Genomic DNA, 25,641 nt, shown 5'->3' with positions numbered 1-25,641 from the left:
ACCCCAGCTGCTGCTTATACATCAGAATGGCTTTTATTTACAATTTGGGTTCTAATTCTCCTCCTCGTTGTTTCCCAAGACTTGTTGCTGCTCTGTCCAAAATGAGTCTGAAGCTCATTAGTTCCCCACACCAGACCCTTTGTCTCCAGATTTGGCCTTATGGCCTCTGCCTCTCACTTGGGCCACATTGTTTCGCAAGCAGATCCATTCCCTGAAAATCCTCCTTAAATTGTGCCATGGCCTGTCCAAAACTGGGTTTTGGTTCCTCTTACAAACACAGCCCTCCTAATTGCTTTTCTTCACACACAGCTCTAAGTACCACTCAAGGTTTCTCTCAAACTTGGGCTCCCTTCTCACAAAAATGGTTTCTAACTTGCCATTTCCCATTCCTTTAACAGCACCATTCTTACAAATTCCAGCTGGGTTTCCAGCTTTTCTTGTATCTCAGTGTTTCTCAACCCTAGGTACACGTGTGAAAAATCAATCACCTGGGCCCCCCCTTCAAAGATCTGGTGTAATTAGCCTAGGGTAGGGCCTGGTTATTAGTATACATTTTCGAAGCTCTCTCTAATGGGCAACCAGGGTTGAGAAACACTGCCTCCCCTCCCTTCCCGCCAGAAGACCCTTCCCATCATATTCCTTTAGTGGGTGTCAGCCCTTTTTCTGCGGAAAAGGGTGTTGTCTTAGTCTTTCTCTCCCAGGAACGATCCAGAAATACCCAAAATACCTGCAACAGCCTCTTCAGTTCTCCTACCTCAAGTAACTCTGTTCTCAGCCATTAACCATTTTCTTCCCTTATTTCTTGGACTCTTATCTAGCTCCCACACTTCTGTTTCTTCCTTACATGCAGAAAGAAAATTCACTCCTCATTTCCTGGTTTGTTATAGTCCTGTTTGACCCGTTAACCCCTCCTCCCAAGCCCTCTTTACCTGCAGTCGTATTCTGCTGCTCTCTTTTCCTTTTCCAAGACTCTCCATGTCCATCCCCCTTTGCAGTCCCCTCTTATTTCATCTGCTCGAAACCAGTCCCTCTGGAGCTGAGGAGGTGGAGGTGGCTATATACTTGGATGGTACTGGATGCAAAAGGTGTTACTTGTGGTAAAGAAGGCTGTGTGTGCTGAGGATAGAGTGCAGGTATGAGGGGGCATGATGAAGTGCAGGGGTGGAGGGAAGCAGAGGAACCTACAGGAAATCCCAGGGCATTGTGAGAAGGATTTTTCTTTTCTAGTCTTATGTTTTTGTCTCTGCAGTGGGGTTTGGAACGTGGTGTGGTCTCAGCAGGCCTTCTCTGGAGTCCTCCAGACTGAACTGGTCTAGGTGCCAAGTCCTTTGCAGGCCGAGCCCTGAGAGTTGAGCACTTAGGACCAACACGTAAGGGTCTTTTCACCAACTGTGAGTGTGAGAGACCTGAATTCTAGTTCTGGCCTTGCCAGTGTGCTTACATGTAAAAAAGAGAGAGTTGGGTTTGCTTAACTATGAAGATTCCTTCCAGATTCCTAAGTGGCAAAACAGGCTTGCTTGTCTCCAGAGCCCTTGCTTTTTTTTTTTTTTTTTTTCTTTCGCTTAGTGTGTTGGTAATTTGAGGGGCTTGGCTGTATGAAAGGCAGGTGAAGGGAGGAGCCAGCTGACCTGCCAGGGCCTGGGCAGGAGCAAGGCCTGGGATCAGGCTCCTCCACTTTGGCCTGGGGGTGGGGTGGGGTGTGCAGGGTGTCTGGTTTCTTTGAGTTATGGCAATCTTGTTTCCATAGCATGTTTCCAAGCCTCCTCTGGCCTGCCCCTAACTTTCTAAAAGGAATCCTGGTAGGGCCCTAACTAAGGATTTGGATTAAGAGCCGGATGTTCTTCCCAGTCAGTGTTCTTGATGTTTTGTATCCACAGATGGGTGAGCTGGCTGGGAGTTTAGGGCCCATTGGGTGGGGGATGGGCTTTCCAGCTTCCCTGGCTCCAGTGAAATACTCAAGAGGTGGAAGCTTGGTTTCCTGGAAGAAATAGTTGCAGAGGAGCCTGCAGTATGTTTTGAAAACAAGGTTCTTCCTTTCCAGTTTTGTTCTGATTAGTACTTGCAAAATGTCAAAATTACTAATGGTGGGGGAGGGAAGAAGACACAGTACAAGAACTTTTATTATGGTTTTTGAACAACAGGTTTAAATCCAAGTAAATCAAGCTTCATGGCTTTTCTCTCCCTGGATTTGTAGGGTCAGGAAGATAGTCTCTGTCTAGGGCTTGCTTAGTACCTTGTGACAGTACAGTATGTGGAGAAGAGCTTGCTCTGGCTTGATACCCTTAATTACAATTAGTCTGTGTCTGATGGGCTTTGAGGAGAAGCATTTGGTTCCACAGGTGGTTTTCCTGGGTGGGGGGCAGCCAGGCTACAGTGGCACATCATAGCTACTCTGAGCATCTCCACTGAATGGTTCCCTGGGTAATGGAATTTCTGTCTCTCCCCCTAAGAATTTGGTTTTGGTTATTCCTTATTTACTGGCACTGTGGCTTGTGGTTGTGGAGTGGTAGGGAGAACAGATTTTCCTTTGATGTGCCTTCAAGGTCATCCCATAGAGACACTCCTAGCATAGTCAGGAATCCCCCCAAATTGGAGGTATGCTTCAGAAAGCTGTGTGGACTAATAATAGTAATTCCTCACTGCCAGGAAATCCAAATTTAGCCCCAGAGCAGCTCAGAAATATAAAAAAAGGGGACTGAGGAGTGGGGTAGAGGGATGTTATGTATGTATATTTCTAGAAAAAAAAAAAAGTAATTCATCCCTTTTTTGAATGGGATACACAACAATACACAGTGTTGATTCAAGTTGGTGCCATGATTCGGAAGGCTGTGAAGCCTAATTGAAATCTATAGACCAGAAACGGCCAAGTAGGTGAGCAAGAATTTTGTTACTTGAAGTGAACAAAACAGGTAGTTTCTGGTTAGCAGCAGCAGAGTAAAATGCTTTGTATAAGATAAGCCTTAAGAAAATTTTCCAGGTCTTTGATATTGTATAAACAGTAAAGTAATTCTGTCCTGGGAAGAGAGGCTGGAACTGGGTGATGAGCTTACTATACAAACTAGATTGAGGTACTCGTAATGAAAAATTAAGGTCCTATTTTATTTTATTTTATTTTTTAATTTATTTATTTATGGCTGTGTTGGGTCCTTGTCGCTGCATGCGGGCTCTCTCCAGTTGCAGCGAGCGAGGGCCACTCCTCACTGCGGTGCATGGGCCTCTCATTGTGGTGGCCTCTCCCGTTGCGGAGCGCGGACTCCAGGCACGTGGGCCTCAGCGGTTGTGGCTCGTGGGCTCTCGAGCACAGGCTCAGAAGCTGTGGCATACGGGCCCAGTCTCTCTGCAGCATGTGGGATCCTCCCAGACCAGGGATCGAACCCATGTCCCCTGCATTGGCAGGCAGACTCTCAACCACTGCGCCACCAGGGAAGTACCAAGGTCCTATATTAAAGCATGATCACCTAGGTATCTACCCATCTCTGATAGCATATGTGATTGTGCCTATCTTTGGCTGAAGATCTACCAATATCAGCTGTGTAACAAGATAAGCAAATCTCAGAGGCACAGATATTCTATCTAGCTGCCACCATAAGTGTGTTTCTTGTGGAAAATCAACCAAAACCCAGTTTCGCTTTCAGTCTGTGATTCAGAGTGGTGATGTCATTTTATAATTTTATAATCATAATTTTATAATCGTGCTTAGCAAGTAGACTCCCTTTGGCACACCGAACAGCCCTAGTGAAATGACTTATGCCTGGCATCTGACCAAGGCCCCCTTCTCATATGGAAAGGGAATTGGCAGCTGGAGATCAGCCTGTCTGCTCACACTAGACTGAAGGTGGCCATTCACCTCCCATCTTTCTTCCTATTTCTTTTTAGCTAATTGCAATGGCAGCCCTGGATTGGTCCCTCTTTGCTGTGTAGGGATTAGTCATCAGAGACCTTCCTAGTCTCAGAGTAAAAGCAGCCCGTGTGAGGGAAGTCAGGGCACCCTAGAGAGTGTTCTGTGAGGGAGGGCTGAGACAGGAATGGGTCAGAAGAGGTTGAAAGAGGGGAATGAATATAGAATGCTTGGGAATGTGGTTTTTATGTCTTTTCACTTGATACCACAAGGTAGGTAATACTAAGGCCGTCTGATCCTCCTCTAACAGGTAATGGAAACCAGAGAGAAAGGGTGTAGACTTGAATAATAAGCTCAGGCCACTGATTCAAGTGAAACATGATCAAAAGTATATCAAGGAGAATATGGATTCAAGTATTTGTTGAATGTAGCTGAATGGAAGTTAGCCACAGAATTACTTTAATATTAAATCTCTGCTCTGTGTAGCAGGCTGTACTCTGCTTTGAGCAAACTAAATATAAAAATCAAAACTGACATAAAGTCAACTGGAGGTGATTCTTTAACAGGAGATCTTTTATTTTCTCAAGAGATTTTAGGTTACCTCCTTTAAATAGTAAGCACCTAGAGATTTAAAAATGGGATTTGAATTATAAAAATATGATTTACCAGCAACGTTCCCCAGGAATACATCTGTGGCATACGCTGCCTGTCTGTAGCCAGCGTATGAAATTATAACCTGCTAAGGACATTTCAGACAGCAGTTTCACAGAACACTTTAAATTAGAGGCAGCAGGATGTGATAAGTTGGTAGCATTCATATGTATCCTGAGGAGTGTTTCCAAGGGCATGTCTGATAGCAACTGAGAAAATATAAGGCACTAACACATTGGCTCTAATCTCCCATCTATCTTCCGAATTGACTTGGATACCTGACACCCTCCTTTCCAGCATGGTATTTTTTTCTTCTTCTCCAAAAGCAAGACCAGCCCAGCTGGATGTTTGAGTTCAGTCTGATACATTTGATTCTCCTTAATCAGCCTGATCTTTTCAGCCTGTAGACTGAGCTTCTTAAATCATCCTTTGGTGGTAGAGATTAAACCATGCCTGCCCCCCAGTGGAGTGAACAGGATATGAGGGAGGAATGGAAGAAGCTGGGCATTGGAGCCAGTAGAAACATGACTGAACTGAATATGAAACCTAACCTGACTTGGATCTTGTGACAGGGAGACTTGTGTTTAAAAGCCACTTTCTCTTGTGCTTAAGTTCCTCCAGGATTCACTATTCCTTTTGAGGTTGGTGGCATATTTTGGCACAATACCATTTTGAACACTAAAGCTGATACGAGAAGGCCGTTGCTGGGCAATTTTATGCCCCTGAATTACTTTAACCACCACATATGTACCCATATCCCTTCCCTTTTCATGTCAGAAATGACAGCCAGGTTTTTTTGAAAGAGAGCAATTTGCCATTCGCACAGCAAGTAACTAAAAACAGATTTATTATGATGGATGATTAAAGTAACTATTGATTGTGATCTACTGTCTACTAAGCTTATCCCAAACACCAGCTGTTTCTCTTGGGGAACTGGAACTGGGTGCCAGGTTGGGGACCTGAAACACCCTTCCACCCCCAACTCACACACACACACACACACACACACACACACACACACACACACACACACTTGCTTTCTGTGCAGACTTTGTGGGGGAGGAAAGAGTTTCCAGGATCCTTGTGTGAGTGGGGAAGTAAATGATTTGTTACTGTGGGATGGACTGCTTGCATTTTTATTTGAAGGAGGAGCGAGATCATGACATCAGAAATATCACGATCTCATAGATTAGTGCTGGACGCAGGGCAGGCCCTAGGGATTATTTCTAGGAAGACAAAGGGGATTCTGGATCAAAAAAAAAAAAAAAACCCACCTTATTCTGATCTTTTCAGTGGGTTGGCCCCATTGCTTCTGCTATTTGCAAGTGAAAATTAGTTCAGAATCAAGATGGTGGTTGGAATGCAGGTCAGGAGTTGAATGTAGCTCTCCCATCTAGAGACCATTGAGGAGTAATTTCTTTGGAAGTGAGTTAGCACCAGAATTTTAGAACTGCTAGGGCCTTGGTGATCTGGTTGTTTTGTGAACCCATGCAATTCTCCTGGTATACAAGGCTACATCTCATCTATCTACCCCGGAGGTTTGCCCAGTCCTTGGGTAGCTCCACTGACCAATACAAGCAAGGCAGCTTTCTCCAGCAGCCCAGCCGTCCTGGTGCTCCTGCAGCAACCTCAACAGAGGCCTGAAGGTGGTCACTAGGGAATGGGAAGGGAACCGTCCCATGTGGGGTGTGTGTGGGTGCCTTTATTTGGGGAAACTCCCACTTTCGTTTTCTTTTTTTTCTGGCCTGGACAGTCTTATTATTCTGTCCCTTAGCACACTGGAAGGGGGGAATTTTTTTTTTTTAATTTTTAAATTTTTATTTTTGGCTGTGTTGGGTCTTCATTGCTGCACGCGGGCTTTCTCTAGTTGCAGTGAGCGGGAGCTACTCTTCGTTGCGGTGCACGGGCTTCTCATTGTGGTGGCTTCTCTTGTTGCGGAGCACGGGCTCTAGGTGCGCAGGCTTCAGTAGTTGTGGCTCGTGGGCTCTAGAGTGCAGCTCAGTAGTTGTGGCGCACAGGCTTAGATGCTCCGCGGCATGTGGGATCTTACCGGACCTGGGATCGAACCCGTGTCCCCTGCATTGGCAGGTGGATTCTTATCCACTGCGCCACCAGGAAAGCCCTTCTTCTTCTTCTTTTTTTTTTTTTTTAAATTTCTATTGGAGTATGGTTGCTTTACAATGTTGTGTTAGCCTCCAGTGCACAACAAAATGAATCAGCCATACACATATCCCCTCCCTTTTGGGCTTCCCTCCCATTTAGGTTACCAGAGTGCATTAGGTAGAGTTCCCTGTGTTATACAGTATGTTCCCATCAGTTGTCTATTTTATACATAGTATCAATAATGTGTATGTGTCAACCCCAGTCTCCCAGTTCCTCCCACCCCACCCCTTGGAAGGGGTTAACAGCTCATTGTCCCCAGCAGAAAATAAGTCCTGTTCTTAAGAACAGTCTGTAGCCCAGGCCTCTGTCACGCTCTTTTTGCTCGTAGCTGTTGGTGAGGCCGAGGAGGGGAGATGGGATGCCCTGAGGCTTTCCAGAGGCCCAAGGAGGGGCACATGGTTAATCCCCAGGTGCTGATGCTTCTCCGGGCCCACTGACATTGCCTGGGAATTCCATCTCCCAGTGAAATTTCCAAGTGTGATTTCAGGCCCCTGGTTGAAATCCTTGAGAGAACAGAGGAGCTGAGCTATAGCAGTGATGGGTTTGGACTTTCTGTCACAGGTGGAATGCTCATGTAGGTCTCTTAGTACGGAGGGTCTCAGTGGGCTGCGCCTCTGGTTACTGTACCATTGCCATGTTAGGTGTGAGTTTAGTTCTGTTGCTCTGAGCCTAAGCGAAGAATCCAAATCTGGCACACCATGCCATGTAAAGCAAAGGACAGTGTGCAGAATGGTGCCTCTCAACATTTTACAAAGGGTTTTCAGGGAAAAAAGGTCTTGATTTATAGCATTCGCTGTTTTCTGTGGTTTAAATATTCCCCCTGTGGCTGATTCAAGCTAACTAACATGCCATCACTAAACGCAACTATAGTTGGGAAGAGATGTGCACAATTGGGTGAGCTGGCTCCAGCACCCCACTGCAGCACCCTCCCATTTATGTGACCCACTGCGTTCCAGCTGCCCTGAGGCTGGTGTGCTGGGGCCAGGCCTTGCTGCTGAGTCATGGTGTTAAGTGCACAGTTTTCCTCTTTCCTTGCTTCACTTGCTCTTCGCCTGTGGAGTGAGCTGCATCTCAGCCTAAAGAGCCAGTAAATTGGATTCAAAGAAGGAGTGGAGTAGATTTGGAGCCCTGTTCGGTCCACCTGAAAATCCTGGTGGCCAGTAAGGGGACACACCTGAAGGTGACAGGGAGCTCCTTTAGGAGCCTTTCACCGTCTGTGATCCATCTGATAATTGGCTTCCTTACTCAGGTCCTGGCATGTATACCTCCTCCTAGCAACCACCATGCCCGCAATATATACGTGTTGAGTGTCCATTCTAACCGCATCAGTATTACCTGAACTCCCACGCCCAGGTCAGATTCCAGCAAGGAAGGGCAACCCTGTGTTTGGTGGCACACCAGGGACTAACTAACTCAGATACCATCATAATACTCTGTACTATAGTGCACCTCCTCTCCGGGAGCCAAATCCCTGGATTTGATTCAGTTCTTGACCCTAGAGGGATTTGGGTAAGTGATTTCTTGTTTAGTTCCATTGTTCAGATCAGGGAGGCCATCATTGGAAAAGTGGCCTTGGGAGTTCCTCAGGGACTCCGTATCTAGCCCATGTGACTTCCTGAGGCCCATATGCCTCTCCAGCCTGAAGGGATTGTGTAGGCTTTGTGATTCTGCCACATAGGTTGTTGAGACATTGTTAGGGTAAGGAAAGGGGCTGGTGGGGGTCTGGGCCTCTAGGCCTACTAGGCAAGCCAGCATCTGGTTCTTCCCAAGGTCTGCCGGTACCACAGAGATTTGTTTGATGTTTGACAGGGGCTCCTTTGGTCAGACATATCCCCTTGACCCTGAGCCCTTCTGGGACTCTCTGTGCCTCTGTAGGACGGTGGGTTCCTGCCCTTTAAGAGAGAAGTAGTTCTGAGAGCTGTAGCTGGAAGGACTGGGGCAGTTGTTGAGGGAGTACTTGTTTAGGGAGAGCCAGGGCAGGGGTGGGGCAGGATGCTGAGTTAAATCTTCAAGACTTTGTGTTTACTGTCTCACTTTATCTCTTGCAGTAGTATTTTGCCTTTGAGTAACTGTCCCCAGCTCCAGTGCTGCAGGCACATTGTTCCGGGGCCTCTGTGGTGCTCCTGATGCCCCTCACCCACTGTCGAAGATCCCCGGTGGGCGAGGGGGCGGCAGGGATCCTTCTCTCTCAGCTCTAATATATAAGGTAAGGACTGTGGGGTGGAAGGCTTGGAGCAGCGCCTTCTCAGACACTGCTGAGCATCTGCTTAAGGGCAGTGATCACTCTCCTTAGTCTTCTGAGTCTTAGGCCAGGCCAGCAGGGGGTCTGGGGAGGACTTTTTCAACTGAGGCTGCTATGAGGCTTTTGGGGAGTACCAGGAGGATATCAGCACCAAGCAAACGCCCTGCCATCTTCTCAGCTTAGGTCAGCACTTTAGTGCTGGTTCTGGGCCCTGAGTGGGAGGTGGAGGAAAAAGTGGGGAGGGGGAACAGTGAGTGGAAGAATGCAAGAGCTCTTGCCTCGTGCTGCTCCTCAGTTTTTTCTTGAGGAATACCAAGGGCCAGGAGTTTTCCCATTGTCCTCGACTCTCGGGCATTCTGACTTCTGTCCCTTACCAGTCTGGGGGGCATGGGGCAGGGCAGTGGCGGGGGTGGGTGGTAAGGAGAGGGCGCCTTGCATCTCAGTCATCCATCACCCTGGCAGCATAAGGCACAGCCCAGGAGCTGTAGAGAACCCTGGGAGTCTGTCCTGAGAGTGATCTAGGCTGGGGCAGCTAGCCCTTTGCTGCCTTTTAATCTCCTGTGAGGCCAGAAGTGGTTTAGCTTCTCTCTAAGACTGGCATTGAAGGGTGGCAGGGCAGCTGAGTCCTGGTCTCTTGAGACTGTGGCAGGGGAGACAACATGGACTCTGCAGCCACCTGGAAGCCAGCTTGGGTTGACCTGTGCTCCAGCTGAGCCCTCATGAACATCCTCATTTGCTTCTAATGTTTCTCTTTCAGAGAAGGAAGGGAAAGAACATGGTGTTGGGGGGATAAGCATGGGCTTTTAGTCAGGGAGACCTGATTTGAATCTCAACTCTGCCATTTACTCACTGTGGCGCCTTGGGTCAGTTGCTTAATTGTTCTGGGCCCCCAGTATCTTACGTTTAAAGTGGGGATACTGATGCCTACCTCAAGTGCTTGTTGTGGTGATTGAAAAATGGGAAAGTACTTTGTACAGGACTTGGCATCTGGTGGATTCTTGGTAAATATTCCCTTCCCATCATGCTGGCTTTTAGCCGACACCAGCTGGTCTCAGTGCCCGATGGCTCCATTTAGCCAGCACGCTGCTCTGCGTTTTCAGCGTGCCCTCTATCCCGTGCTACCCTGAGGTTGGCCCAAGAGGACTCCTTACACCACCTAGGTTAGGGAGCCTCTGATGTGGCCAGAAGCAGTAGTGACCTGGTCGTCTGACCTGATCTCCTCCCAGGACGAGAAGCTCACTGTGACACAGGACCTCCCTGTGAACGATGGAAAACCTCATATCGTCCACTTCCAGTATGAGGTCACCGAGGTGAAGGTCTCTTCCTGGGATGCAGTCCTGTCCAGCCAGAGCCTGTTTGTAGAAATCCCAGATGGATTATTAGCTGATGGGAGCAAAGAAGGGTAAGGAGCAAGTGCTGGGGAAGGGCAGGAAGCCTGCTCTATAGAAGGGCGTATGCTTACTAGAGACAACAGATGGCCAGCCTTCTCCCCTAGCTCTCGGCTGCCCAAGCAGATACCATTTTGTAACAGGTTAGTTTCAGCCAGTAAAACAGGCCTGTTATAATGAAAGCAGATCATTATCACACATTAGCCAAATTCCTGTCATTTAATCACCCCAGTGGACATCAAATTCCCCTTGAGCCATTGTATAATGGTGCAGTTCAAAGGCCAGGAGCTCAGCGATACAGTGGGATTTCATTGGATTGGGCAAGGCCCTCCAAGCACCCAGCTGTGGAAGAAACAGTCCTGAGAATGGAGTTCTCTTGAGTGGCTCCAGCCTCTTGAGGAAATCCTTTTAGGAAGTGTTAGGGTCCAAAGTCCCTCTCAGCAGCAGGTGGTCACCATTAAACTTGGCAACTTTGGAGGACCTCTGAGAAACTGGGTTCTCTTCCTAGGTCCCATACTTTCTTGTGAACTGCATTAGTTAAGTTGGTTAGTGTTAATTTCAGATGAAGAACCTTTATTCCAGGAAGAGAGAATTCAGTGACATTTTTCTTAGGGATTGTGGTTTATTTTTTTCTGAACTCGGGGCTCCGGAGGTCTTGAAATAGGAACCTTCTTCCTGAAGCTTCCCTATTTACAGTGCTGGCTGTAAGCCTCAGGAAAGCCTTGGGTGGGGTGTAGAGGGGTGAGGCCAAAGTCTAGAGGGGGCAGTGGGCCTGAGTTGTTTTCCTTGCTTCTTGCAGATTGTTAGCACTGCTAGAGTTTGCTGAAGAGAAGATGAAAGTGAACTACGTCTTCATCTGCTTCAGGAAGGGCCGGGAAGACAGAGGTGAGGGGGCAGAGCAGCTTGAGACCTACTGCCCAGGCTTGGGAGGGGAAAAGGGGGCTCTTAGTGAGGTGGGTCTCCTGAGTTTGACATACAAACCCTGGGAGATCATGGGATTGGGAGTGTCCAAATTTAGGAAAGGCCTAGTGCTTATTTATTCCATCTTTGTTTTGGGTTTTCCCTTGATTTGAGCCTACCCTTGTTGTTTCTTACCAGAATCCTTTTTTACACTCTTCTTTTCTGCAGCTCCACTCCTGAAGACCTTCAGCTTCTTGGGCTTTGAGATTGTGCGTCCAGGCCATCCCTGTGTCCCCTCTCGACCAGATGTGATGTTCATGGTTTACCCCCTGGACCAGAACTTGTCCGATGAGGACTAATGGTCATAGAGGATGCTTTGCCCAAGAGCCACAGTGGGGGAAGAGGGGAAGTTAGGCAGCCCTGGGACAGAGGAGGGGGCTTCGTGCTGTCTAGGGCAGGACGCTGAGGGGCTCAGGGTGAGGGTTGCCTATTGTGTTCTCGGCGTTGACTCATTGAAATTGTTTTCCATAAAGAACAGTATAAACATATTATTCACATGTAATCACCAATAGTAAATGAAGATGTTTATGAACTGGCATTAGAAGCTTTTTAAACTGCGCTGTGTGATGTGCTCTATCTAGCCTAGGGGAGGACATTGCCTAGAGGGGGAGGGACTGTCTGGGTCCGGGGGCAAGGCCTGGAGAGCTGGTGGACAGCACTCTCAGGCTGAGGTTCCCCTGCTGTTGGGCTTTCTTTTTTGGTTTTTAAGACTTGTGTATTTTCTTTCCTTGCTTCCTGTCACCCCAGGGACTCGGGACTATAGGCTTTTCAGCCCCTGGGCAGTGTCCTTCAATTGTTTTTTGACACTCCACCTGGGCTTCTCTCTGTGCATTTGTGTCTGGCCTGGAGAAAGCAGGTCTGACCCCTCCTTTACAGCTTCGTGTTATTCTGGCATTTGGTTAAGCTGGCTTAATCTGTTTCATGTTATCAGTGCATTTAAAATAGGGGCATTGAAGTTCACTCCCACCATCAGGGCTTTTTTTGGGGTGCCTGGGCCTTAAAAAACACTAGCCAAACTCCAATTCTCAGATTACGGCCAGGAGTTCTCGCTCTCGGCCGCAGGCCCAAGGTATGTCCTTCCTAGGGTCACAGACAGCAGAGGGGAAGAGGAAGAGCAGCTCAGGGCCTGGGGGTTGTGGGAGAATCTGCTCCGAGGGGCTGGATGCCTTTGCCTGGCTGAGTCTAGTGCTAGCTGCGCCCCTCTCTAACAGGTTCTGAGCAGTGCCTGAGACCCTGCTCCCCAGGGCTTGGCAGTGGCACTGCGGGCGTAGAAGTGGCCTGCCCTTTTCTGTTTTCACTGAACAGCTTGTTCTAAGGGGGGGAGGAAGGGGGAGAGGTCTAGACTGGGCGAGGGGGTGGGGGTGTCAGGGAGGCAAGTGTGTTGTGTTACTGTGTCAATAAACTGATTTAAAGTTGTGGTTGGTCTGTCCTTTATTCCTGTACCAGGGCCAGCTTCCTCTACTGCTGTCTTTTGAGTCTAGAGCCCAACCCAGCAGGGGTGTGATACATGCTTCTCAGGAAAAAAGAAGCAGTGCATCAGGACAGATGAACGGCTGAGGTCTCTGGGGCCACGTTACAACGCAAAACTCGGGGTTGCTAGGAGTCCAGGACAGAATGCTGGAGCCCCCCTAGAGACAGGTATGTACACAGAGCTTCATCCAGAATAGAGGCTACACATACCAGGATCCAAGCCCTTCTTAGTTTTTGTGTAGAAGGCTGGGTCCTGAAACTGGGTTTTGGCTTTCACATGGAGCTGCCTGACATTCCCATTCCTGGGGGTGTCTGAGGGAAGGGGAACACACCTTCCCTAGGAAGATAGTTTTCTCCTTTTGGAGCCCAGTGCCCTAAGGCATGGCTGCCCTTCCCCTGTACCACCAGCCTGATGGATAAGCTCTCAGTGGCATTGGAGGGGGCTAGAATCCTCTTCACCTATGTTCTCTTTTTTAATTTCTCGCCAGTATTTTTTTTCCTTTTGCTTTTTTGTTTTCCCAAATGAAGTGCTGGGCATGTTCTTCCACCTCCTACAGCTTTAGAACTGTTTACTTACTTTTGAGCTGTGGCTGTCTTTACATCCTCTGAGTCTTTGGCCCATTTTCACATTGTTCTGTGTGGAGCTTACTTGTATTTTCACCCTAGACAAGTCTTTAACCTTGGACTCTACCTAATACTCAGGAGTTCAGCACCTCTACCCCACATGGTATTAGTAGAAAGTCTGGGCCTAGGGACTTCCCTGGCGGTCCAGTGGTTAGGAATCCATTCTTCCACTGCAGGGGGCACAGGTTCGATCCCTGGTCGGGGATCTGATCCCACATGCCATGCATTGCAGCCAAAAAAAAAAAAAGTCTGGGCCTAGAGATGATTCAACTGAAATATGAAGGGTTTTGAAGATGTCTTCCACTGAGCACATAATCCTTAGAGGTATCATAAAGTCTGTGACTGAAAAGTGGTCATTACAGTGATATTTACAACAGAGATCCACATGAATGCTGACAATGGCCAAGTTAATGTAGGCAGTTTAGGATTTAGATGTTAAATTCAAACCCAAGGAATCTATAAGGCAAGGATAAGGAACCAAGAAAAACAGTTCTCATCTGCAAAGCTAGCGAGTGGACAGCAAACAAACATGCCTGAGACTTTGCTGCCATCTGCTGGTGGCTCCTCTTTAACACAGCCAGAGTTAGAAAGGCTGAATTGGAAACCCAGGCACTCAGCTAAGATTTCTCTTTCAAAAAGAAAAAACTTCTGCTAGGTTAAGACCACTGTCAGGAAAGAAATATGGTACCCAAAATCTGCAATTAAAAAAGCAACTTAGAAGGGGAAATATTTTGGGAGTGGGAGGGTGGAGTAGGATAGGGGAGATACGTGAAAGGCAAACTAAGTCTAAATTTAAGAACAGGGACATTAAAAACTTTATTCAATAAATACAACAAATAATTTAAAAATATACTTCAAGTCCAAAGCCAATTAAGAGAAGGAAGTAGAAAGGGGAAAAAAAGACGGGAGGAGGAAGTCAGAGGAAAAGGAGAAAGTTCAAGAGGTGGAACAATGGTTTGGTTGGGCTGTGTTTCCAAATGTACCACCCTTTGAAATTCTGATCAAATGCTCTTGACCCATAAGCCCTTAGCCCTTGTTCTGATGGGGTAGCCACAGGAATTCACCGGCAGGAATGATTCTCTGGGCTCTGGCTCAGAGCAACTTTGGAGGCTGGCATCTGGGGGAGTGTTAGAGGCTAGTTTCCCACTCATTCCTAAAAACCATCTGATCTAATGCCCAGGCAGGTTTAAGAAGTAGTGCAAACTCTTAGGCAGAGAGCTCCCAGCTGCATAGTTTCACAGGTGAGTGTCCAAAGCCAGGGCCTCTGGGAGACAGGTCCCAGAGTACCCAGGGGTCCAAAGCCACTTTGGTGAATGGGATCTATGGGAGAAGACAGGAGAGGCCAGGGCACAGGATAAAGCTCCTGCGTAAGCCCACGGCCAAGCTGGAAAATACTGCTGGGCAGGAAAGGGCTGCAGGGCAGGTAGTCTGGACACTGATTCAACAGCTTGCCATCAGCCAGGGAAGGTGGAGCTGAGGATACATGTGGAGCAGGACCAGGAAGATGAGGAAAGCTGAGGGAGAAAAGTGAGGAGAGAGGAGGCAGCTCAGCAGCAAACTCCAGGAGAAATAACCAGCAGCCCTCACAGATTTGTGATTGTCTCTTAAAAAGATTTATTTTCTCTTCTTGCCTGAATGTACAAAGGCAAAAAGAGTACAGTTTGTATATATATATATATTTATATATATATATAAAAAAACAAGGAACTTGGTAATGTACACTTTACAGAAGGGAAGAATCAGGAAGACTGAAATTAAATCCAACAGAGCAATGCCAGTGGGACAAAAGCTATGAACAGCAACACTGCCCCTCCAGCCCGGGCCTCCAGCTCGCCCCAACCTGCTCCCAGTGGGGGCTGAGCACCAAGGCAAGCGGGTGGGCTGGGGCAGGAGGGGCTGGGGACGGGGCCTGGGAAGGGCTTGATCCCAGGAGGGGCCCATGGCACAGGATCATCAGAAAGCTTCCTGGGATGCCCTAATAATAAAACAAATAACAAAGGCCCAGAATTACGGGGCCAACTAGCTGCCCAGTTGAATCTTGGGGGCATCAGAGTAGACACTGAGATGGTGGTAGGGTACATGGGATAATAAGTGGCGTGGGTGACCTCAAAGCCCGTATACAGTAACACTCTAGCCCTTCTGTAGTCTTACCCTCCCACTCCCGAGACCAAGCCCTTCCACCCCCACCTTGAAGCCTGGAGAGAAGAGGTTCAAGAAGCATCATTTCATTTCATGGGGTGCCCTCTTAACCCTTCTGAATGTGGTCCTTTGACCTTGAGATGTGTGGAGAGGGTGAGGTAAGAGAAGGAAATACACATGTATACATACATGTACAGGCAGGGAAAGGGGATGAAGGGAACTGGCACAGCTTAAATGAGGAAGAAGCAGATGTGAATCCTAAAGAGCAGCTCTCCAAGCCTTGGCTGTCCTACCTGGGGACAAGGCTTCTTCCCTCCAGCTTCTCTGTGGGGGCCTGGAGGAGCAATGTCTGTCAAAAGAACTGGGCAGGGGTAGCTCAGAGAGAGCCTTGGTCTGGTGGTCTCGGCCCTTAGCAGCAAACACTTCCAGCCTTTGCTGGGGTAAGGTGGGTGGGAATCCTTGAGTGTCTCATCCCTATGACCAGGTCATGGGTGCCACAGGTTCCCCCTCTGTGTTCTTTCTCCCCATGGAGAGAGGTTAGGGGTGGACAGCAAACCCTTCACTCAGTACTCGTTAAGGATCTCTATTTCATCCATCACTGCTGCTGTTCTGTGTTACTTCAGGGAGGGAAGACTGGACCTGGCAAGGATCGGGGACCAGGAGGATCAGGTAAAGGCAGTGCCATTCTGCCACTGTTCCTTTTACCTGCTCTTCTGGGCAGCTCAGCTCCTGCCTTTCAAGGGAGGCTTGGATATAAGGATTAAAGAGCCAAATGTTTTTTAAGGAAAAAAAAGAAAAAACTGTTCCCTTCTGCAGAACCCAAGGATGCCCTGCTAATACAGAAGCTCTTCTTCTCTGTTACAGAACAAAGTGGAAAGGGGCCATGCCTGCCCAACAGGAAAGAAAATGACTCCAAATGGTTTCTTCACAATATGTACAGAGCACGCTGTAAAAGCCAGCGCCAGATACAAAACACACAACAATATTTAAAAACAAACAGGAACAGAGGTGGGGCCTTGGCTCCACCCGACAGAGTCTGGGAGGGCAAAATCAGGCTGAAATTCAGGTGGGATGAAGGTGTCCACACCAACGACTTCCATGGGTAAAAGGGAAGTCACTGCTCAGAGCACTGCCCGCTGGGGCATCAGGAGGCAGAAGGACTGAATGGGGAAGGGAGGCTGCCTGGGGCCTGTTAAGAGGTCTAAATCAGTGGGGTTTTGGGGAGGGCTCAGAACCCAACTTGAACAAAAACAAGGACATGGAAACCTAGAGGAAAGGTCTGTAGGTCAGAGGGGCTCCTCTTGGGCAAGAGACCCTAAGCCTCTCTAGAACAGGGCTCTGGGGATCTTGGAAAGCAGCCTCCACTGGGCATTGTGCTTACCGTCTTCCACCTCCATGCCCCAAACTGTCAGAGCCAAGTCCCTGCTCTTAAATGGTCATTTTTGGCACTCTGGTCACAAACACCCGTCTCTAACCTAGGTTGGTGTCTGTCAGTCTTCATCTCTCTCTCAATCCACAAGGTCAACGAAAGACAGGAGAGGAGGAAGACAAAGGGATGATACCTCAAAAACTAAGAGCTAAAGCTCCCCACACCTTGGGGAAGAAGTGACTCCAATAAAGCTACCAAATCACAGTCACTTTCCCAGTGACACAGCATAAAACCTGGACTGGGACTGCATTTCTAAGGAGAGCAGAGAAATGTCTCTGCCTCAAAGCACAGCTCCACTGACTACACTCTGTGGCTCCGAGGAGTAATGGCTTGCATGTGTTATCCCAGGGTCTAAGGAACAGATAATCTCCCATGGTCAGTAGCCCCTAAAACAAAAAAGTGTGTTACAAAAAAACACGGCTTATGTTGGCACACATGGGGTTACAGGTTGAGCTACATAAAGTCATGTAGTTGTGTACAGAGAAATTGGGCCGTATAGACTTACGGCCCTAGATGAGGAGGATTCTCAGATGGCTGCTTGGACAGGACATCTCTTAGAAGGGCTGGGTGCTCCCAGGGCCTGCCTCCTGGCTTGTGCTCAGGTGACCTGGCAGACTCCAAAGCTCCCCATGCTGGGAGATACTGTTTTACCTGCCTGAGCCTTAAGAGCCAAGCAGTGGAAAAGAGGAGGAGAGATCAGTGTGGGGATCCCCCTGGGAGAGGCACCAAGGGGTCGGGAGGGAGGTGAGAAAAGGGCAAGGAGTGGGGGCTAAGCAGCAGCAGGGCTTAGTGGGCTTGCAGCTTCTAGTTCACAGACTCCAATTCGTGCTCCAGCTCCAGCTCTCGCCCGGAATCCGCGGGGAGCTCTGTGCTGGTGCTGGGACCCCTGGCCCTCTGCCTGACAGGCAGCCCAAGGCCATGGTGGGGCAAATGCCTTGGTCTCCCTTTCCAGGCTGGGCTCTGAGCGTTTACATGTGCCCATGTGAGAGGGGAGAAGTCTTCATGTTTGAAGACCTTGTTTTCACAACTGCAGGGAAAACAGCCCCCAATTTCTTTCCTGAGATTCTAATCCCTCCACGTGCTGCCAGTTCCCAGGGCCCAAACCACTGGGGAGATGCAGGGTCTGGTGATGGTGGTAATGATGGTGAGAGGGGTATGGCTGCTGTGCTGTCTTCAGACCATACCCAGTGCTCGGGGGTCCCTCCCTGGGGGGCTTGGTACTGCTCCGGCAGCTGACCAGGGGCTTGGGGAACAGACCAGTGACTTCTCTGGGCTGAGGCCATGTTCCCCTGGTTGCTCCCCGTGCCTTCACCTCCACAGAGGCCACAACAGTCACTACTGTGGCCAAGAGAATAAATATGTTTGCTAAGTACCGGCTCTCCAGCTCCTGAGGAAGAGGGAGGGTCAGGGAGTCCAGGGATCTGGTGGAGGCAAGATAACCAAGGGTCTGCCTTCAGTCATGGTGGGAACGGCAAACAGGATGATCAATACCATTTAACTGATGTCTAAATGGCACCTCCAGCACCTCCTTGGGTGAGCCAGTCCGGGCCCGTGAAGCTGACTTTATCCGGGCACTTGGTGTTCTGCAAGGGAAACATGGACAGATAACCAGGCATTCAGCCGGCTGGTAAAAAACAACCCCAGGGTGGTGCTCCAAGAAAATGAACTGCAGAGGAGGCCAGTCCTGGTTGCTAGGGGAGACGTGTTCCACAGCTCCTCTCCGCGGAGGCAGATGGCTTCATGGGAGACTTACACAAGAAGCTTGCCCAGGGTTCCACCATTTCCAGACCACAGCCCACAGAGCTATCCTTCACTGTGGCTCTGCAGGGATTCTGTGATCCAGGTATCACCTATCCCTGCTCTCTAGGTGTTGCCCCAAATTAAAAAGTTACTTACCATTCTCACCTCCGGGGGGGTGGGTAGAGTGAAGGAGTCGAGCCTTGCTGGCTGGCAACAATGGCTGTAGAAGAAAGCCCTGAGTGAGGAGGAGGATGTGTTAGTGTGGCAGTCCCAGACCCTCCCCTTAAGCACTCTCCCTTTTTGCCAGCTGAGTGGGTATTGGGAAGAGTTTCTCCTTAAATTCCTAGCTCCACTGAGTTTTGGGGTGCTGACAGAAGAAAATCTGATACTTGGATAGATATAGCGGCTCGGGATAGATAGTCAGGCTCTATTTTTCAGTTGCTTGTTACTCTTTGGCTGTGGGAACACCTGCTCCTTATTCTTCTGAATATCAAAGCCAATTTTCTGGAGGAGTCTGAGAATCCCCAAGCTCCAAGGGATGAAACAAATGTCATGATTTTATTGATTGTCTGCAGGACGCTAGGATTATGGACAGATGAGACGCACAAGGGAGAAAAAGGGGGGGCGGCGGTTCTTGCCAGGGGCCCCCTGCTGTGGGCAGTGCTACTGGGATGGAGTAAAAAGGATAGGAAGTGGGGAAGTGAGGCTTACCTGCTGCATAGGGTAAGTTGTACTGTGCTGGGAGCAATGAGTACCCCAAGTGGTGGTGGTGGTGGTGTGTAGACATCAGGCGCTGAGAAGGGGAGGTTCGGGGCCGGTCAACACTCCTTTCACCCCCGCCTGCTCCCCCGACGCTGCTACAGCTGCCACCACCCCCAACCACCCCACAGCCTCCCCGATCTCTCTCCTGAGAAGTTTTATCACTTATCTGGAAAGGAAAACAGACACAAAAGCTCTACTGTGAGACACATACATGAAAGCAAGATGCCCAGAGCCCACATTACGACTCCTTAAAGATGCAGGACACCTAAGAATCAAGGAGGTGCCTGGTAGAGCTAATGTCAAGTCAGCCAAACCACACTGTGGTTAGGACTTGAACTAGTCCGTCTTCTCCCAGACCCTGGATCTGGCCTTATTGGTCTCTGACAACAGTCAGTGTCACTGCACTTCCCTCACCGTGGGAGACTTGCTCTTGTAATGACTGGCATGCTGCTGCAAGAGGTCCAGGGCTTTGGACTCTGAGCTGGATTTACAACTGACACTGGGGCTGGCTCGTGCCTTGTCAGCATCTTCACCCCCTGAGACCTTGCTGCCATACGGGGAGAAAGAGTAGCTGGAAGGCAGGTAGGAACCTGGGGAAGAGAAATAAAGCAGTCAAAGAAATGGGAGAGGGAGAAGAAACTCTGCTTCAGTGAGCCTGGTGAGGCTCAGGCTGAGATATTTTCTACCACAGTGTCTTTGGGCTGAGACTCTTAGCGTGTACTTCCTTTACTGAGCTCTAGAGGCAAACAGCTAAGGGATATTAGAAACATGGCCCTCAGTTTCTGGCGAACCAACTTCCTTAGAGCCCCAATCTCAGATTCATCTTGGAGAAGTGATACAATCGTAGGATTTGAAAGATCATTGGATTTGGAGATGTCCTTGGGCTCAAATCCTTCCTCTACTTACCAGTTAGGTAACCCTGAACAAACTTAACAAACTAATTAGCTCCAATTAACCTTTTGAGCTTCAGTTTCTTGACCATCACAATGAAGATACCAATACTTCATAGGTTGACAGAGAAGATTAAATAAGATAATGTACATAAATCACCTAGTCCAGTGCCTAGCACAGAGCAGGTACTCATCAAATGGAACAACTGTTTTTATATAGAAGGATTGGGGTAACAGGAGAAAGGAATACTACAGGATGAGACAATTTCCTATCTCAGTTTGAAAAGCTTATGTGTCCTATTTAGTATTTGCCTTATAAAGTCAATATCAAGACTATTTCAGCTGCTCTCTTATAGGGAGGTGGGAGCTCTGAGAAGTGAAAGGAGGAGTCTTCCACCCCAGAAGCATCCCACATGGCTCTTCAGGCAACAGAGATCAGTGAGTAAAGTGAGCCTTTTCTTCTAACAAGTTAAAAAACACTTAAACTCCTACCTTGTGCCCCCCTCCCCAAGAACTCATGGGATGGCAGTATAAAGAGTTTATCTTTCCCAGACTGAATCTTTCTAGCTGGACTTACCCCCAATCTGACTTCAAACTGCTCTTCCCCTCACAGACTGCCTCCTGACCTTACAGCTAAACACGATCTTTCAAATGAATACCTGCACTCTCCTGGGTTGAATTTTATTTGTTCCATGTTTCTCTCCTGCTGCAATTAAGTTGTAAGCTCCTCGAGGGGATTGAGCTAGTCTTCCCTATTTCTTTTGTATTCCCCACAGTGCCTAGCACATTGCAAAATGTAGAGAGTATGTGTTTTTGTTTGTTTGTTTTTCTGGCCACGCCCCGAGGCATGTGGGATCTTAGTTCCCTGACCAAGGATTGAACCTGTACCCGCTGGGACCGCCAGGGAAGTCCCTAGAGTATGTGTTTAGAAAATCCCAGCTGAGGGAAGACGGCTCTGGTAGAGAGGGGGTTTCACCTTTAGTTATTCATAAAAATTGACTGTAGAGTCAACCCTCTAGCTGGTGCAAGGGGGGGAGGAGTGGTCCCACAGACTGTAAGTAGGGGTCATTCAAGGAGCTCAGGATTAGAGTGACCACTTCACAGAAGGCCACACTCAAATCAGAGCTGTCATCCACCTGAGCCTCAGTAAGCCTTACAGCTGAGCAAGAAAACTCTGGATTCGAAATCTGTGCCTCATTTACCTTCCCACTGAATGGAACAGCAGCTAGAATTCGGTGCCGTACCTGGGTAGTTCTGCATCATCACGGCAGGCATGCCCCGGTAGCTGGGGTGGTTGGGGTCATAGGACTGGCTGTAGGAGTAGCCGTGCATGTAGGGGATGTAGGACTGGTGCTGGGTGAGGGGAGAGGACACAGGCACGTGGACACTTGGTCGGGGCTCCTTGCTCCCGAGGCGGGATTCCTCAGACGTGGGCAGCTTGCAGTCACTACTTGTGCTTTCCTTCCCATCCTCCTTGGGAACAGAGTCCTTACTCCGACTCCTTTCCTCCTTCAGTTTGCGGTCCCGCTCCTCCTTCCACCGCTCATCCTCTGACTTGATGTCTGAGTACTTGGCAGGATAAACATATGTCCACATCCGGGGCTCTGCTTCCTACAACAATCACAGAATGAGCTCTGAGTGTTTTACAGATAAGAGAGAGAGATTTCAAGCCCAATGTCCCCGTAGAAACACCAGAGCAGATAATACTAGACACCTGGGGCACAGCAGGATCTTGGCCTCTACTGACCTTTGTTTAAAATCACCTCTGGTCCCTCCTGCTTAAATGCCTGTCTCCTCCCCCCATAAAAGGAAATAAGATGTGGTGAAAGAAAGGGAAAATCCACCAGTGGGTCTTCTCTAGGAGAGAACAAGCATTCTGGGGAAAGGACTCCTTGACTAGAAGAAGCCGTTCCCTTTCCAAGGATATTTAGGTGGTTTCCCTTCTTCAGAGCAAACTCAGGGGCAGAGAGCTATGGGTGCTGCCCCGCTCAGAGGAGGGTGGTCTAACTGTGGCACAAAGAGGGAAGGGGAGACTTTCTAAGTCTGAGGAACAGAGCAAAATGTAAGACCAAGTTCTTAGTTCTAACTCTGCCTAGAAAATCTTTTTGAGAGTAACTCGGTCTGAGTTGCATACTTCTGGCCTACTTTAAAGAGACCACCATTAACTCATTCCATAGGAACCACACTGCGGAAGAAACACTGGACTAGGAATCACTAGATACCTGGGTTCCAGTTCTGGCTCTGCCAGTTAAGTCTCAAGTAATTCCAGACAAATCAAGCTAACTTACCTGGGCCTCTCTTGTCAAATGGGAAAAACACCTTTTACTGGTGTAAAAAGTGATTTTAAAAACAAATGTTAGAGCTTCCCTGGTGGCGCAGTGGTTAAGAATCCGCCTGCCAACACAGAGGACACAGGTTCGAGCCCTGGTCCTGGAAGATCCCACATGCCATGGAGCAACTAAGCCCGTGCGCCACAACTACTGAGCCTGCGCTCTAGAGCCAGTGAGCCACAACTACTGAGCCCGCGTGCCACAACTACTGAAGCCCGCGCACCTAGAGCCCGTGCTCCGCAACAAGAGAAGCCACCGCAATGAGAAGCCCGCGCACTGCAACGAAGAGTAGCCCCCGCTCGATGCAACTAGAGAAAGCCCGTGTGCAGCAACGAAGACCCAACGCAGCCAAAGATAAATAAACAAAAAAAGTTAAAATGATTTACAAAAGTAAAGAATCCGTAAAATTATAGATTTCTTCTGCTAATCTGTATTCTGTTGATTCCCTACAAAAGGACAGCCCTGATTTGTGAGGAAGACAGAAAAACTATCAAACGGTATTTCTATTTCCTTCCAGAACAGTTAGTTACCTGTCGGTACCAGAGTATTGGATCCACCTCTGCCTGTCGGCCACACTCGGCACCTGTCTTCGCCTCAGAGGCCTCCTTGCCTAGGTGGCTGGCCTCACTCAGCTTTACTTTAAGTCCTTCCGGGGCCTGGCAGGGGAGCTTGGAAGAGTCATCCAACTTGGGAATAATGACTGATTTGGCAGGGTCAGCCCCTTGCTCCTTGGCCTTCCCGGGTCCTGACTTCACCAGGTCTGTCAGGCTGGGGGCCTTGGTGAGACTTGGTGGAACTGACGGCTTTTGTTTCCATTCTTCCTTGAGTGCTGCCTCCCGCTCCTTCAGGCCCATCTCTGCCTTCTTATCCAGTCCCCGCTGCTGCTGCTCCAAGCTCTGCCGTTTCTGCTGTTCTTCATACTGCTGCCGGTAAGCGGTGTTAGTGCTCAGGAGGTGGGTGTGGTAGCTCTGGTCGCTGTAGCCATAGGGGGGCACATAGGCATACTGGTTGTAGTACAGGGACTGCATGTACATGTTGGGACGTTGCTGGATGACGGAGGGCTGCTGACTGGAACTGCTCAGCTCTGGTTTCTTTTCCTCGCAGGCATCGTTCTTCACTTTTCCCTCTATGCTCTCAGGCTCCTCATCCTTTTTTGTCTTTAGGGCCTGGCTCTCCACTCCTGCCTGGCTGCTGGGGTTCAGAGCCCCTGGGCTGGATTGTGTGTAACTCGGAGAGTAGTAACTCTCAAAGCCTTGGTAATATGGTGAGTCTTTGCTCTGTGGCTGAGGGGGGAAAAGGGTTTTCTTGGCCCCGTCCTTAACCAGCTGTTCAGGGTCCTTTGATCTGACGCTTTCCACTTTGCCCTCCCCGTCCTCCCCAGCATCAGAGATGTCGGAGTACGCAGGGCTGTTGGTTTTGACTGAGCTGGCTTCAGCCCCATTCTGGGTCACTACGTGTAAGGGGGTCATGGGCTGGGTAGGGGTAGTGCTATCTAGGCGGCTACAGCCTCCGATTGAAGGGCTGGGAGCATTGTCCGTGAAGCTGTAGATCTTGTCAGCTTCCGCCTTGATGCTAGCCAGTCGGCTCTGGTGGGGGTCTGAGGAGCCATTTAGGAGCACCTCCATCTTCATCCCATCTCCTGATGATTCCCTGAACGGGCTTTTGCCTTCTTCTGCTCGACATACCTTCCCAGGGGTCAGAGGACTTTCAAGTTCCTTTGAAGATTCCTTCTTTTTTTTGTCTTTCTTTTTCTTGTCCTTGGCTGGAGTCAAGGCAGGGTTGACTGTGAAAGGTTCTCCCATCACAGTGGGCTTGGGCTGAATGGGCTTCAGTTGGGGGCTGTTGGGCATGGCCTGGACCACTGTGGTGGTCAAGCCTGAGGAGGAACCTGGGCTTGCTGCTGTGAAGGTGGCCGTCTGGAAGGTGTAAATTTGCTGTGGGGGGATGGCAGGGGCAATGGGCCGGGCTGACTTTAAACTTTTGGAAGGAATCTTTTCAGGTTTCAAACTAGAGGGCTTTTTACATTTTTCTTTTTCCATACACTTCCTTTCCAAAGAATCAAAGGCATCATTGCTTGTTTCATCCATTACTGAGGGTCCATCATCAGAGCCATCATTGGATAAGGCCCCGAGATCTGTGTCCCCTTCCCCACTCAACTTTTTCTTACAGAGGCCTTTTGTGCTGAATTTGCTTGAAGGAGAAGGGCTATGGGGCTCTATGAGCCGAACTTTGGGGGTAGCGGAGCGGGCAGGGGACAAGGAACCTTTTTGTGAGACAGATGCACCATTGCAGCTCCCGAGGTCTGCATGTAGGGTGGGCTCCTCTCCGTACTCACTGTCTCCATCTGCTTCTGGCTTGCTGTCGTCATCTGTATGGGCATGAGCTTGGTGGTACTTAAGTCCATTGATGTGCTTGTACTTTTTGTTGCAGTTTGGGTGGGGACAGTCAATCAGGACTGGGGAAGGACAATTTCTGTCTAGAACAGTGGGTTCCACTTTGGTCCCAGGGAGGGGGCCAGTGGCTGAGCCCATGGAATTAGTACGGACACGCTTGCTCCCTTTGGAGTCCTCTGAGCTAGAATTCAGCTCCATGTCTGAAAGGGGTTTGTTTTTCCGCTTATTAGCTGAGGAAGGGCTGGCCTTGACATCCTCAGAGGTGCTGCTGGCAGCTGGGCGATGTTCTGAAGAATTCTGGCTGCCCCGACGGCCTTTGCTGTTGGCTCCTGCTCGGGTTTTGCTGCTACTGCTGGTCCCTTTGCTGTCAGAGGCTGTGGCTGTCTCATTGACAGGTGTGTTACTGTTGGGACGCATGCGTTTGCCTCTACCCCGACCATTGCGCATTTCCAAGTCACTGGTGGGAGAGTCACAGAACCTTGGCAAATGACAAACACAACAGGATATTATTAAGAAAAGAAGCTGTCTTCAAACCAGTTTAGCTGCAGCCTCCAGAAGAACTGTCCATATGGTAACTATCATTTTCGGTGAATATGATTTGTTAAAGGAACTTCTGAAAGCA

The 25,641-nt window shown here is 49.0% G+C and overlaps 2 protein-coding genes across 10 annotated transcripts in view; one reads left to right on the top strand and one right to left on the bottom strand.

Moving 5' to 3' along the window:
- LOC309624796 (uncharacterized protein) overlaps positions 1–25,641 on the top strand; it is a 99,755-nt gene that overhangs the window by 53,244 nt on the left and 20,870 nt on the right. The window contains 5 exon segments of the mRNA XM_082383402.1: positions 8,701–8,776; positions 8,778–8,858; positions 10,121–10,296; positions 11,082–11,167; positions 11,411–12,880. Of these exon segments, the coding sequence (XP_082239528.1) occupies positions 8,701–8,776; positions 8,778–8,858; positions 10,121–10,296; positions 11,082–11,167; positions 11,411–11,541 (550 nt within the window). The 3' untranslated portion in view covers positions 11,542–12,880.
- ZNF609 (zinc finger protein 609) overlaps positions 14,134–25,641 on the bottom strand; it is a 228,111-nt gene continuing 216,603 nt past the window's right edge. For 6 of the 9 annotated variants that reach the window (XM_082383226.1, XM_082383230.1, XM_082383231.1 and 3 more), the window contains 6 exons: positions 23,157–25,497; positions 21,541–21,907; positions 19,821–19,996; positions 19,356–19,572; positions 18,801–18,879; positions 14,134–18,487 (listed from right to left, as the gene is read on the bottom strand). In XM_082383226.1, the coding sequence (XP_082239352.1) occupies positions 18,806–18,879; positions 19,356–19,572; positions 19,821–19,996; positions 21,541–21,907; positions 23,157–25,497 (3,175 nt within the window). In that variant the 3' untranslated portion in view covers positions 14,134–18,487; positions 18,801–18,805. The remainder of the gene's footprint in view (positions 18,488–18,800; positions 18,880–19,355; positions 19,573–19,820; positions 19,997–21,540; positions 21,908–23,156; positions 25,498–25,641) is intronic. The other 3 variants (XM_082383227.1, XM_082383228.1, XM_082383229.1) reach the window with 3 other exon arrangements.

Source organism: Balaenoptera borealis, assembly GCF_965194805.1.
Source record: "Balaenoptera borealis genome assembly, chromosome: 3".
NCBI classification, from domain to species: Eukaryota; Metazoa; Chordata; class Mammalia; order Artiodactyla; family Balaenopteridae; genus Balaenoptera; species Balaenoptera borealis.
The sequence above is the reverse complement of the archived record's forward strand: the minus strand, read 5'-3'. Positions and strand labels throughout refer to the sequence as shown.